General features: G+C 35.7%; 1 protein-coding gene and 1 pseudogene across 1 annotated transcript; both read right to left on the reverse strand.

Moving 5' to 3' along the window:
• Window positions 1-6624: 6624 nt before the first annotated feature.
• On the reverse strand, window positions 6625-7581 carry LOC110289921 (olfactory receptor 5W2-like). Its single transcript, XM_021156329.2, has one exon. The coding sequence runs from the start codon at window positions 7555-7557 to the stop codon at window positions 6625-6627; it is 933 nt and encodes a 310-aa protein (XP_021011988.1). The 5' UTR covers window positions 7558-7581.
• Window positions 7582-13743: 6162 nt separating this feature from the next.
• On the reverse strand, window positions 13744-15104 carry LOC110306509 (uncharacterized; annotated as a pseudogene).
• Window positions 15105-15995: the final 891 nt, after the last annotated feature.

Genomic DNA, 15995 nt, shown 5'->3' on the forward strand with positions numbered 1-15995 from the left:
TATTTTGGTAAGATGATTATTGTATTAAAATGCCCAATGCATTCCTCATAGAAATGTGGCAAGTAATTACCTATAGTTTGAAACCATGTTAACCAAATAGAGCATGTTACTCTATAGTTTGTTAAGTGTGTGAAACATGTATAGGTTGTTTATAGTCATACTAGTCTACTTCTTTTTTTTTGTTTGTTTAACTCACTTTATCTCCTATGTTTTTCTTTCTTGGGACACATACTTTCACAGTCTACCATATACTCTGACAGCATCTAAACTTTTCTAAGGAACAATCTTGCCATGACAAATGATTCACTTCCATGTCGCTATTAAGCCCAGAGAATGAGAAAAATACATGGTTAAAAACTGATTAGTTCAAGTAACTTCAGAAAAACATTTGCATTTTAATGGGGAATGTTATGTTTTAATCCTGAGGTGAAAAGAATTAATGTCAAATTTTAATACATTAGAAACAAAGAAGCAAGGTAAACACAAAGTAAAACACAAAGTATATATAAATATAATTGGACCTCCTAAAGGCAGTTATACTTCTATACATATTAATCATAGACTGAAATAAAGTCCTTACTTCAGAAAAATGGCACTAAATCAATTTTTTAAAAGATTTATTTATGTATTTATTTTATGTTAGTACACGTTTGCCCACTTCAGACAAACCAGAAAACACATCAGAAGAAGAGATTGGATCTCATTACAGATGGTTGGGAGCCACCATGTGGTTGCTGGGAATTGAACTCGGGACCTCTGAAAGAGCAGTCAATACTCTTAACCACTGAGCCAACTCACCAGCCTAACCACTAAGTTATCTTTCCAGACCTGAATCAAAGTTTATTGGCAAGTGAGTTCAAAGGCTGCTGCTGGTGCTAATGAAAATCAGTCCAATCTGTCTGGACATGAAGATAGGAAATATTGTGTTTGAAAAAATTAGAACAGTTCTGATCTATAGAAAAACCACTATATTTCAGTAGTATGAATATAGTATGGGAGGTTAGATACCTGGAAAATTTAAAATTTTTAATCACATACATTGGTATAATCCATCTTTGTCATATCGCTACACCATAATCTCTCTCTCTCTCTCTCTCTCTCTCTCTCTCTCTCTCTCTCTCTCTCTCTCTCTCTTTCCATATTCTTAGTTTTCCCACCTGACATATTTTCCACCTCTCATAAATTTTTTTAATGTAGCAGTCATTAGCTCCCATCATCTTCTAAGCTAGATGTGGATCATCAGGAACCCCTTCCCCAGTCTCTACACAGGATAGATCATATCTTTAAAATTCATCCCCTTTTGTCTGTACCTGTACTTGCTATGATGTGCTGGTAAAGTTCAGATGTCTTTTTGGTTTTCTTCTGTTATTATATGGCTCCAGTGATTTAACTCAGGTCATCATGCTTGGGATGATTTAGCTACCGAGTCTTCACAACCAAGGATATTTATGAATCTTAGTTTTGTATTATTTAACTTTATATGCATAACCTAAATATTGATTTTGTAAAGAAACTTGAGAAGATTAAATGTCACTGTGAGATCCTACAAATGAATATGGATGATTTTAGATTTTACATGTTAATAAGTATTTGTAGGTTTTATATGTACACATTAACAATATATTTCTTTAAATATCACTACTTCTGCACCAAAATCTCAATTGAAAATAAAACTCAGCAACCATTTCAATGAGATGCAATATGACAGGATACTCTGTAAGATTTAAAAATGAATTATATTGGGTAGAATTGATCAATTTGTATCCACTGGGACTAGTTTCTGGTCTTTTGTTCTGTGAGATTTCAGAAATCTAAATATTTATATTTGATGATATAATATCAAGAATTGATAAATGTTACATCATGAAACTGGAAAGTTTCTATAAGGCAAAAGATATAGCCAATAAGAGAAATTGGCAACCTACAGACTGGGAAAAAAATCTTCACTAAACAGGCATCCTATGGAGAGCTAATATCCAAAATGTATAAAGAGCTCAAGAAGCTAACCACCAAAAAAAAAAAAAAAAAACCATACAATACAATCCAAAAAGTAGGGTATAGAACTATACTGAGAGTTCACAAGAGAGGAATCTCAAATGTCTGAGAAACACCTAAAGAAAAGTTCAAAGACCTTAGTGATCAGAGAAATGCAAATCAAAACTACCTTGAGATTCTACCTTAAACAAATCAGAATGTTCTCTTGTGTGGCTATGCCGGGGCCTAGTAAACACAGAAGTGGATGCATGTAGGCAGCTGATGCCTAAAAGATGGTTTCCAGTACACCATGGCTGTAAACAACACCACTGCACTGGTGCTAGCCCAAATCTGGAGCCAACCCCTCCCCAGTGGGTGCATGCAAATTAAGGTGCCAGCAGACTGACCAATCCCAGGAGGACACAACCTGTGCTGGGGTATATATAAGGAGTCCTCCATGGGTTCCCGGGGTTCCCGTAGCAGCATCGAGGCGTTCCTATAATAAAGCTGTTGAGAAGAATCTGACCATGTTGCATTTTCCTTGCTGGACGAGATGGGCACAACAGATGCTCACAGTTAGCTATTGGATGGATCACAGGGCCCCCAATGGAGGAGCTAGAGAAAGTACCCAAGGAGCTAAAGGGAACTGCAACCTTATAGGTGGAACAACAATATGAATTGACCAGTACCCCCACACACACCAAGCTCTTGTCTCTAGCAGCATATGTATCAGAAGATGGCCTAGTTGGCCATCATTGGAAAGAGAGTCCCCTTGGTCTTGCAAACTTTATATGCCCAGTACAGGGGCACGCCAGGGCCAAGAAGTGGAAGTGGGTGGGTGGGGGAGTGGGGAGGGGATTGTACGGGGGAATTTTGGGATGGTATTGGAAATGTAAATGAAGTAAATACCTAATTAAAAAAAAAAGATAAAAACCTCATGAGACAGAACATGTTGGCAAGGATGTGGTAAAAGAGTAACACTCCTCCATTGCTGGTACGGTTGCAAACTGGTACAACCACTCTGGAAATTAATAAGAGGTTCCTCAGAAAATTACACATAGATCCACATTAAGACCCAACTATACCACTTTTGGGAATATACCCAAAAGATGCTCCACCATGACACAGGGGCACATGTTCTACTATGTTCATAGAAGCCTTGTTGGGGATAGACAGAAGCTGGAAACCACACAGATGTCACACCAGAGAACGGATACAGAAAATCTGGTTCGTTTAAACAATGGAAAACTGCTCAGCTATTCAGAACAATGGTATCCTGAGTTTTGCAGGCAAGTAAATGGAACTAGAAAATATTAATCTAAATGTGGTAACTGAGACTCAAAAGGACATGCACAGTATATACTCACTAATAAGTGGATATTAACAAAAAAATACAGAATACACAAGATACAGTCCATAGAACTCAGAAAGATCAACAAGCTGAAGGGGCCAAGTAAGGATGACATAGTACCACTTGGGATGGAGAAGAAAGCCACTACAAGGGCAGAAGAAGGAAGGGATCTAGGAGGGAAAGGGGATAGAGTGGGCTGAGAAGGGAACATGGTTGGCTTTTGGGTTGGGGAAAAGAACTGAAATACTTGACGGCCAGCAGAAAGAATGAAAGCATGCAACCTTGGGTGGTAGGAGGTTGGGCTAACTCTCTTCAATGTACCAGACACCTGGTGAGAAAACTCTCAGGACTCAAAGAGAGGGCCATTAGATGAAATGTCCTATAATGGGGAGAAGGAATTTGTAGAGCCCTCCTCCAGCAGAAAGACAGGGCATCAAGTGAGGGATGGGGTTGCCATCCCACGGTCAAAATTCTGACCCATGATTGTTCCTGTCTGAAGAACAGCAAGGATGGAAATAGAGAAGAGGCAAAGGAAAAGAATATTCAGGTACAGGCCCAAAGTGGCATCCAGCTCAAGGAGAGACCCCCAAGATCTCATACTATTACTGAGGCTATGGATTGCTCACAAAAATGGGCATATCATGACTGCCCTCTGAAAGACCCAACAAGCAGCTAAAAGAGTCAAATGCAGATATTTGCACCCAACCAATGGACAGATACTGCTGACCCCTGTAGTTGAATTAGGGGAAAACTTGAAAAAGCTGAGGAGGAGGGCAACCTTGTAGGAGGAGCAGCAATCTCAATTAACCTGGACCTCAATTAACTGCACCCTCAACCAGGCAGCATACATCAGCTGATGTGAGGCCCCCAACACATATAAAATAGAGGACTTCTGGGTCTGGGTTTAGTCAGAGAAGATACACCTAAGTCTCTAAAGTCTGGAGTCCCCAAGGAGTTTAGAGGTCAGGTGGGGTTGAGGGTGGGGATATCCTTGTGGAGACAGGGCGGTAGGGAGGAGGTAGGGGATGTGGAACAGTCAGAGGGTGGACCAGGAAGGGAATACAATCTGGAGTTTTAAATAAATAAATAAATAAATAAATAAATAAATAAATAAATAAGAAGGTGGAGGAAAAGGAGGAGGCAAAGAAGAAGAAGGTGAAGAAGGAAAAGAATGGTAGGTTAAATAGCACAGTCCCTCAGGCCACATTGAATGTCTAGTTTAGAGAATAATTACAAAGGAAGGAATCACCAGACAGCAAAAGCAATTGCTTCTAATATAAAAACAGGAATTCCACTTACACATTTAGCACTATAGGATATAAAACATACAACACTTATATGCTTCTGTGCTTATTTGTTGTAAGGAAGTGTCCAAGCTTAACCTCAAAATACATAATACTCATGTATTCAGTGACAAAGTAGAAGAAATGATAATTGAGAATAGAAACAGGCACATGATGTGTACCTACTGTGCAGTCCCTATCACATATTCATAGCTCTACTTTCTCTTACTTGCTCTTCTTCATGTGTGTGAAAAGGAGAAAATTAGAGAATGGAAGAATGGGTTGGTTATGAACATGAAAACTGCACATGGATGAAAGCCTGGTGACATTCATTCCCATTGCAATTTTTATAAAATCAAAATAAAAAAATGAAATGTTCAATTTAATTCCTGTATAGGCTATGACTCTTCTAAGTCCAATTAATTAATACTTGATTACTTTTTAAACTTTAGTTATCAAAAATTTTGAGATATCAAAACCTTTCTTACTTTATCTCCTAATTTTAGACATAAATATTTAAGCATGATATTCATATGTGTTCTCGTTAATATTCTCTTGTTTCAGTTCAAACTTATTAGATATGCTTACAAGGTCAAGCAAAATCATTAAAATAATATATTCCTATGGCTTGTTCAAAGGGGCCCTAGATGAATTCTATTTTTAGAATTAAGACTTATTCTCTAAAAAATAATAAAAAAGAAGACTTGTTCTTTATATAGTCACTGACTTACAAACTATAATCACTCCATAATGTGTTCTTAAACAATAAAGTACATATTCAAAGAACAATGTATCACTGAAGTTTTTATTTGAAATAATCAGTTTTGATTCAATAATCACAATGAGACTACAAGTTTTTATTTTTCTGTTTTATGTATTATCCATAGTGCAGGTAATTGAGTGCCATTTATAGTACTAATACCATTTCTGGTTTTAATCCAGGAATATTGGAAATCTACACTGAGAAGGCAAGTTTAAAAATACATACAACAGTGTACAGAGAGCAATGCTCTTCAGAGTAAAATATTAGAGAAGTGCATATTAAATCATAACTGGAAAAGACAAAAGAGATTGACAAGCTGAGTAAAGATGCAAGGTAGAGATATTTGATGGGCAGGCTTGACAACACTGGTGCTTCTTGCTTCTCATTTTTGTATTTTCTATTGTTTTGTCTTTAGTTGATTCAATATTATATAAATTCTTAAACTACAATATAATATAAAGAGCTGGATGTACATTGTAGGATTATCAAATCAGCAGAACTGTCACATTCATTACATACAATGTTTATCATTCTTGTATGGTGTGATGGCCAAAATAATCGTTACTTGTTTTCAATTATGTACTGTAATATAATTGACCCTAGTTAGACAATTTTTTTATTAAAAATACAAAATAATTCTGCTTTATTTTTTCTAAAAATACATGAAAAAATTTAAAGAGTGCATAGACGTTTAAGTAGTCCTATTTAATAGAGGACAAAATTGTCAAAACTGCAGTGTAAATACTCACCCTACTCCCAGCAAATGAAGGTTAGAGGCTTTTTGCTGTTTGCTCATCACATCTCTGACTCTTCTCTTCTATTCCTTCATTTATATGGCTTGTATGTCCATACCAGCATGTACAGTTCTAGCTTCTGCCTCTGCAGTTAATCATTTTATCTATAGTTCTTCATTATTTCCTTCTTAGTGTATAGGAGTGAAGGTAAAGGTGCATATGTTATAGTCTGTTTTTCCTGGGTGCATAGTTGCAAACATATTCTCTGCCTTTCAAGTTCATAGTATTAAAAAAATGAAAAGAAAACAGCCCATGCACACACCTGTACATATAATATAATGAAATGCAGAATAGTTTTTAAAACTACAAATGATTTCTAAGAAGCAGCTACTAAAGTATACATTATAATAAACAGCCACTTGAGCCTTAGATCTATAAAATACATGATTTGTAGAAACAAATATCTGCTTATGTATTTATATTGAAATGTATATGCATATGTGACATACAACTATTGGCTTAAAATGAAATTCTACTTTTCAGGGACTTTTTTACACTTGCTTTAACATCCTTATTCCTGAGGCTGTAAATCAATGGGTTGAGCATGGGGATCACAAGAGTATAGAATAATGAGGTAATTTTGTCTTGATCCAGGGAGTAAGCAGAACTTGGCCGGAAATACATGAAGAGCATTGTTCCCTGGAAAATCGCAACAGCAGTTAGATGGGAGGTACAGGTGGAGAATGCTTTGAACCTGCCTTCAGCAGACCGAATCTTCAAAACTGATGAGATGATATAACAGTAAGAGACCAGAACTCCAGAGATGGTGCTCAGCTCAATAAACCCAAATAGGGTGAATATGACTAGTTCATTGACCTCTGTATCTGAGCAAGATAGTAATAGGAGAGGAGGAACATCACAGAAAAAATGGTTGATTTCTTTGGACTGACAGAAACACAAGTGAAATGTCAATGTTGTATGTGTCAAAGCATCTACCATTCCAACCAGATAAACCACAGCCAGGAGCTGATAGCACACCACTCTGGACATATCTACTGCATACATCAAGGGGTTGCTGATGGCCTTATACCTGTCAAAAGCCATCACTGCCAACAGCCCACATTCAGCATCGGTAAAAATGCAGAAGATAAAGAACTGCACAGCACAGTCAATAAATGGAATTGAATTGTTCTTTGATATAAGGCCCACCAACATCTTGGGTCCAACTGCAGTAGAATAACAGATATCAGAGAAAGAGAGGTGGCTGAGGAAAAAGTACATTGGTGTGTGAAGTTGGGAATTCATCCTTATCAAAATGATCATCCCAAGATTTTCAATAAGAATAATGAGATAAACAATTAGAAAAGTGGTAAATAAAATCACCTTGATCACAGGATTATTGGTAATTCCCAAGAGAAAAAATTCAGTGGCTGAACAGTTTCCAACCTCCATTCTTCTTTATTTTATAAACTGCATCCAAATAATCAAAAGGAGGATAAGTTAGAGATTGTTTCCTTATATGACCATGTCATGATATATAATTATATATTTTTTTCCTGTAAACTCTTGGTCTTCAGGAAACAGCACAGAAAAATATTCCTTTCAAGGAGACATTATTATAAAATATTTAATGTAGGTTGTTAATATTTGTTTTTCTTTTAATTGTACAAAGTTAATTAAGAGTTATTTTGACAAATCTTACCTACCCTTAGGGACTATATTTGAATAAATTAAATATTTATCCTGATTCAAAGTAATACAAAAATAAAGAGCAAAAACTCAGAAGATATATGGCAACAGAATCTATTCTTTTATCAAAAAACCATATTCATTGCCTTTAGAAACACAATATAATTCAAACACTATTATTGTGGTTGCTTATAAATCAATAAATTGAAATTATTCTAATATGTTGTCAAGGCATTATTTAATAATAAAATATATTTTGCCTTCACTCCTTTGTCAGAATTTTTGTAAGCCCTTTTTAAAATTTACCAGATTCCAAATGACACCTGAAAGAACATTTGGAAAGTAAAAAGACATGAGATCAAGCAACATAGAACAAGAATTCTTCTAAGTACAGTGGCTTTTCATTTGTTCTCAGCTTCCAGTTGTTGTTAAATGTAAATAGAAAGGTGCAATGACACTTTCTAAGCTTACAGATATCTAGTCCTCTTTTTGTATTTGTACTCATATGTGTATATATACATGTCATGGGGCTTCTATAAGTGTGTCTGCTCTTTGTATGCAAATATTGGTATGCGGATGGAAATCTGATTTTTAATTATACTAGACTTAAATACAGTATTTATTGCATAAATACTGTAATTACTATTTGATAGCTAACTGTATTATTATCTAATACAACACAAATTTACATGCATATCATTACTGTAGAGCAATAGGAAACATAGTAATTTACTAGTGGCTTCTGATTAAAATATGAATAAGTAATTTCTTTTTAAAGTGATTATACAAATAACAAGTGAAGTAATTCAATCTCATAGTATGAGCAAGAAAATGTCACTGCTCTCTATATTATAATTTAAAATTAACTGCATGAGTTGTTTACTTGCATATTAAACAATAACAATTCTTCCATTTCTCAAAGAAAGATACATTATATAAAAATAAAAATGATTACTAAATAAATAATACATAAAAAAGGAAGGAAGAAAGAACAAGCATTACCTGTGATGAATCTTTCTATTCTCATCAGTGACATATGAATTATGTGGATGACATTTTATTTTCACTCTGAGACTACTGGGACTTAAGTATTATAAACTTCTGCTTTTGATGGACTCTTTTCTTCACCAACGGTTAATTAGATTACTTGATGATTCTTTTCCCATGAGATAATATAACAACTTTAACAAAACTTGAAATTATGTTTTTATGTGTACTGTATGGCTTAATTAGATTAACAAAATTGATATCCCTATTTCAGGACAAATAAAGGTTACAAAACAACACAATTCTTTCGAACAAACAGAGGAATGTACATGTCTTCAAAATTATCAATACTGTATTTTTGAGTATCAAAATAGTAATATATAGGTCGAAAACACAGTACATAAAACTACATTAAATCCAATTTTTATTAAGATATTGAAGTAGACATACATTGTTTGTAGTCAAACAATATGCTAACTCATTTTTATTCTTTTATATAGGTATTCCAGTAACAAGGACAGATACTCGGTTTAAGGTATCTATATATAGGTAATTATAGCTTAACTATATCAACAGTCATCAGTGCTACAATATTCAAATAATGCTTGTCATTGGACACTGGTAAACACAATATAGTATAATTTAGAGATATTTAAAACTAGAGAATTAATGAGGATTGCATTTGCAGGTTCAGGTTTAAAGAAGAATTTTGATGTATACCCAAGTTTAGTCATTTTTTTTCACGCTCTATTTCAGTCATAAATATTTTCAAATAACTCCACAGAATGCAATTTCAAATTCATACATTCATGGAGTTAATGGTTACAATCACATTAGTTTATAGTAATTTTGATCATCATCTTATACTATGTTGATTTCTTTCTACTTAGCTCATACTCACTTCACCAAAAAGTACAAATTAATATGATGATGAAATAGTCTTTAATTACTGTAACAGAAAAAGGCAATGAAATGCATAAAATTGACATATTAGGATATCAGTGCTATCCTAATTTGCTTATGTTATGAAATGTTCCATATGAGGTTTTCTGCCATGTTGGTTGACATGGTATAAGATATTAATACAAAGTGTATATCCTGACAGTTTTTTCTGAGCTAAAATTTATCTCAATATCAAAAAGTGGGATGTTTATAACCCAGAATGTGCTGTTTCAAAGACTGGTGGACTCATACTCTCTGGTTTATTGAGATTATTGTTCTCCTATCCTATATTGAGAAAAAACAAATTGCTGGTGGATCTTTATTATGAAAGAACTATGTTTCAAGGACATCACTTCATACTATCATATTTCTGTGAGTTAGGGTCTCAAGATATGAAGATATTAATTGTAATTCATGAATTAACAGGCTAGTCGGCCATGCTGCAAATAAAGAGGGGTGGACTCAAAATCATTACTTATATTAAAACTCAACAGCATCTGTCTAAAGCAAAGCTCCTTCAGATTTACTTTGAAATGAAAGTACACTACTATTTTGTAGTTTCACCATACCAGATAATTTCATATATACTTCTAGAAACCTTAGGAAACCAGTGTTTTTCTTATCTTTCCTTCCATTCCTTCCTTCCTTGCTCCCTTCATTCCTTGCTACCTCCTTCTCTCCCTCTCCCTCCCTCCATTCCTCCTCCATATCATGGTTAGATAGAAGAAGCACATAAATGATTTAAGAGGAAGCTGTGTTGGTGTATTAGAGAGAAAGGAGTTTATTACAAGTGTTATTAATGCTATGGACAGACAGAGGGGCCATGACATAGCTGGGTATTTCAGGCCTCAACATCATGCGGCAGATGAGGGAACCTCTTTTTACACCTTTTGAATGGTGATATTTACATCAAGAGATGAAGCTTGAGTCTCTGAGTCCCAAGCAGAAGGGAAACAGATGTGGCACTCTTCTAACGTAGACCCACTCTTCAGGTGAACGTTACAGATGCCAGTCTGCTACCTTAGGATTAAAGTGTAGTGTTCAATACAGTGCCTGGTAGCATCTGTAAAATGAGACTCCCTCGGAAGTTGGATTTGTACATTACATTCGTCTAGTCATTATGTGTTGGTGTCTGATTTTCTCTATCTGTTCATCTGTAATAGATGCACACAGGTTGATTCCGTATTTGGTTGCTGTGAATAATGTTGCAATGGAATGTGGTGGTGCAAATAGCCCTTGCTGATACTGAGTTTACCTTTTAGAGCACATCCAGTGTTAAGATCTTGGACCTAGAAAAAGTACCCAAGGAGCTGAAGGGATCTGAAGCCCTATAGGTGGAACAACAATATGAGCTAACCAGTACCCCCTGGAGTTCATGTCTCTAGCTGCATATGTATCAGAAGATGGCCTAGTCGGCCATCAGTGGTGCAAACTTTATATGCCTCAATACAGGGGATCACCAGGGCCAAGAAGTGGGATTGGATGGGTAGAGGAGTGGGGGAGGGGAAGGTATGGGGGACTTTTGGGATAGCATTGGAAATGTAAATGAAGAAAATACCTAATTTAAAAAAAGAAAAAAAAAGATTCTTGGACTCTAGTATAATTTTGTTTTCCACTCTGGAGTAGCCCCTTATGCATTTATACAACTATATCAATTTATATCCTTAAAAACTGTGGAATTTTCCTTACTTCTATATTCTATATATTAGTTAACATTCCAAATGTTATATGTCTGGGGTTAGGTCCAGCCTGTGTATGATCTTTGGTTTGTATAAGATTCTTATTTAAGATATTGTTAATAAATATTTTTCTATGTAATATGGTTCATCAAATGTGTATCTATTTGCATATTTTCTCATTAGATAATTTATGTATAGTAAAATTAAAAGGTAAATCTCAATCATATATATAATCATCCATGATCTTTAAAATGAATGGCAACAATAAAAACACCCAGAGACTGACTATTCTGAAATATCATTTAAGAATATATCTTTGAAAAGGATTTGAGTAAAAACCCTCTGCATGGAGAGAAAATTCTATTCTTAGAAGAAATAGGTTATTAAAAAAGAAATATTTCAATAATATGTATGTAATATATCTCATACCCCTATGATTTTTTTAAATCAGGAAGAACAAGAGATTCCCTTAGACACGTGATTACTACTATTAACAAGATAGTAAAATCATATTGCTTAAAACAGCCTAAGCTTTCAGGCTATAGATCCATAAGAGAAGGTAGATCAGCTAGAAGCATCTTTCCTGATGCACAGTCTTCATATTACTTGAAGTTACTATTCAGGCTTCTGTGGGAGAAAAGTCAGCAATAGACTTATTGTGATGCTTGCTAGTTACAATACCAACTTGTCAGACATAACATTCTTATTGATGAACAGAATCATCAATGGTATGGATAACCAAATGTTTTTTGATTTTTCATGAGCCCCACCCCTCTCTAGTGTAAATCTTTTTTGTTTTTTGGGGGTTTTTTTTTGAGTTGTGTAGCCCTTTATTAGCAACTAAAATAGAAGGTATCTGTTGTACAACATGGGTAATAATTATAACTGGAGATTTCTTATATTCTAATACAGATCATTTATAAATGCAAATTCTTTTATTAAAAAGCTTCTAACTTTTGTCTGTGTACAATTTGCAAAACAATTCTGAAAGCAGAATATATGTGCCTGAGTCTGCCAAGAGTGAAAATCTTAAGAACAAGACAAAACACAACACAACACAAGAAAACTTTAATAACTAGGGAGATCTTAGGTCATGGGGAAATAACTACTATCATATTGTAAATGAACATGCTGTTGAACTGTCTTCTAAACATTTATGACTACAGAAGCGGATTTATGCTACTAACAGGATTGGTAGGAGAAGCTTTGTGTAGAGTTGGCAATAATTAGTAAACAAATTCATCTTTGGACAAAGAAAGAAGAAAAGAGTATTGGTTAATAATCAGCCCTAAATTGAGTTCTAAATTTCAGGAAATATCACAGAAAAAAAAGTATGAGAAACAGAATAGGAAAATGTGTTGTAAAGATATGATATGTTTCTAGATATGATATGTCATTATTTGCCCAATAAACTCCCACCAAATATCATTCACAATGCTCTAATTAAAGTCAGCAAATCACAACCAAAGAGCATTAAATATGTGCAGATCTTTGGGGGAAGAACAATTTGTTCATAGGAGGACAGAATGCAGTGGAAGATAAGAATGATCAAAGTACATTAGAACTATAAGCTGTTAGGAAATTGTTGAATAATAAAACATTTAAAAGATGGGAAATCATCTTTGATTTATGTATGTATTAAGAAAGTAATCAGAGAAATTTTATATAAGTCTCAGGATTTTTTGTTTATTTACTTCGTGGGTTCTAGGGATCCAACTGTAGGTCCTCAGATGTAAAGCAAGCCCTTAAACCATTGATCTCTACCCAAAGCCCCTCCTGGATTTTTTTTTAAAAGAATGCAAGAAATATATTGAAATCTGTACTATCTGCCCCTTGAATGTCTACTCCATTGGGTTTCCACTTTTTCAGATTTTCTTGGGTTGAAATTAGTGCAAATTTTTATTTTTATATTTTATCTTTTAATGGTTTCTTATTAAAAGGGATGAGTGACCGATGAGCATGGGGGTTTTATGGAATATTGTTATTAATTCTTTAAGAATTCCATACAAGACAACATATACCTGGCTAAGTATTTTAGATTAGATAGGTCATGGGCTTAAGGAAAATTTGATAACCCTATAAGCTTTTTATTTATTATTTTTAACTTAAATAAAAATTTAATTTTAAAATATTTAACTTTTAGTATATATGTTCTACCCCTATCTCAAACAAATGAAAATCCACGGGGCATAGTTAAACAAACCACCATTGAACACTCTATACAATGACCATAAAGGGATAAGTGGTCATGGAATAAGGGCAACCCAACCTCCATTTCTCCGGGAAAAGACTTCACTATTAGTCTTTCGGGGGGGGGGGGGGGGGGGAGATGGATCCAGAATTACACAGATGCCTTTCTCTTTCTTGAGCAGGTTTTCATGTATTGTTTCCAAGTCCCCTGCTGTCGGAAAGCCATGCTACACTTCTTACAGATGTAGGGTCTCAAGTCGCAATGGATGCGGAAATGGACAATGAGGTTGCCCGTGTGGCTGAATCGTTGCCCACAATCCTTGCACACATAAGGATTCTCCTTCATGTGAACCAGAATGTGGCCCCGCAAGGTGGACCTGTGGGCAAACTCCATTCCGCAGACTGCACACATGTAAGGCTTCTCCCGAGTATGGACATGCTGGTAGACTCTCAGGTCAGAGGACTGTAGAAAGGCCTTGTTGCGCAAGTTGCACTTGAAGGGTCTCTCTCCTGTGTGTGAACTCTGACAGAGGTCAAAGTGAGACCTGTAAAGAAAGCTCTTCTTGCATTCAGTACACTGAAACCGAGTCTGGCCAGAAAGACTGTCAACTTGCTCTACAGGCTATGGGTAAGCAGGCTCAAGATTAGCAGCCTCTAGCCCATCTTCTGTATTGTGCATATAAAACGCCACTCTTTGGGAAGTTGTAAGTTGAAACCACAAAGACCCTGAAGATCCCCATTCAAGGCTAAATCTCTATCCAGAATATGGGTGAATAATGATGGCGCAGCATCCAAAACAGTATCTTCTTGGGACAGCACGGCACCCTTTACTCTGAGAGAACCAGCAGGACCCAGTGTTAGATGGTCCTGACCAACAAACAAAGAAGCCTCTGCCTCTTCCCAGTCAGGAATTGAGTCACTCCTCAGGCTCTGGTCTGATCTCAGGTAGTCTGGCTGTCTCCTCTCAGTAATTACTCCCAGAAAAATGTCCTCTTCCTTGTTAGTGGATGGCTCTTCAGTCTCTGAGAAGTTCTGTAGCTCCCGGCTGGCCTGTCCTCTGTTGGGACAAATCCTATGATCCAATTTATCCTCTGCAGCTTCACCCTTCACAAAACTGGGATCTCGAAGAAGGTATGCCTATCCTTGGGAGTAGATTATGAACCAACTGTGACATTTCCCATCCCTCAGCATCTTTTTCAGGTCTTTGCAGCTCTTCCCTCCACTCTACTTCACTAAGGCCTGCAGTTCTGGTGGCATGCAATTAGGAACTTCTCTAACACCAGTTGATTCAGAATCTCCTCCTTGTTGTTTAGGTCCGGTCTCAGTCATTGATAGCATGGCTCAGAGATGCTCCTCGGGTCCGGGATCCTGTGACCCTTCCAAGGAACTGAAACCTCAGAACTTCGTGTGCCAAAAATCAGGGTTATAGTTTTGCTTTTCTCCGTGTTTTACCTGGTATATTAGTGATAGTGGCTGCCCTGATCTTACAAGGCCATCTGAAGGCACATTCATAGCTATATCTGTGGTGAATATTCCCCTTGGTCTAGGAAAAGTCTGAAGTGACTCCTGTATAAATCAGCCTACCCATTTTGCCACACAGATAGGCTCAATGTTGGTCCAGATGCCTTGCTAGTCCTGTCTTCGCTCCCACAGTCTCCTGTCTTCCCAGATCTCTCTGCAAAGTGCTGGTCCTCTGCAAAGTGCTTGATAAGCTTTTTAAAAAAGATATTTTTTTTTGTACATGGTTGGCATGTGTGTATGTATGGATGCGTATGTGTGTGCAACATACTTTAATTTTATCAACGTCTAGTATATTCTCAAGTAATGTTATGCTAATTAGCTAGCATCTTGGTTTTTTTTTATTTCTACTTGTTTTCACGTTTTGTGTCCAACATATTATATTAGCATATTAAATGGCTAGATTCTGATAAAAAATGTTATATTGAAATATGAGATATACTTAAGAAAGAAAACATTACATATTACTTTAAGGACGTCATTACAAACAATAGATGCTGATATTTAAACAAGGATGAATATGTGGAGGGAAGAGAGTAAAGCTTCCTGGAATAAATTGTGGTGTAGGTGCTGGTCAGAGATTGCATCATACAGTGTCAATATGCCAGAGTCTTGGTAAATTTTTAAAAATAGTTTAAAATACAAACAAGTTCAGCATTCTATGAAATTAGCAAGATAATTACTTCTTTTATTTTTGACATTATAATCACATAATTTCCTTTTTCCCATCCCTTCCTTCAAAACCATCCAACTACTCTTACTAGCATTTTTTCACATTTGAGAACCCAGTTCATTAATTGCTGTTATATGCTTAGCTATATGGGTATATTCTGACTATACCCATGAAGTTTTACCTACATCACTACCTGAACATAAGATGAATAA

The sequence above is a fragment of the Mus caroli genome, unplaced genomic scaffold, assembly GCF_978045245.1.
Source record: "Mus caroli unplaced genomic scaffold, Mus_caroli_1 scaffold_2, whole genome shotgun sequence".
NCBI classification, from domain to species: Eukaryota; Metazoa; Chordata; class Mammalia; order Rodentia; family Muridae; genus Mus; species Mus caroli.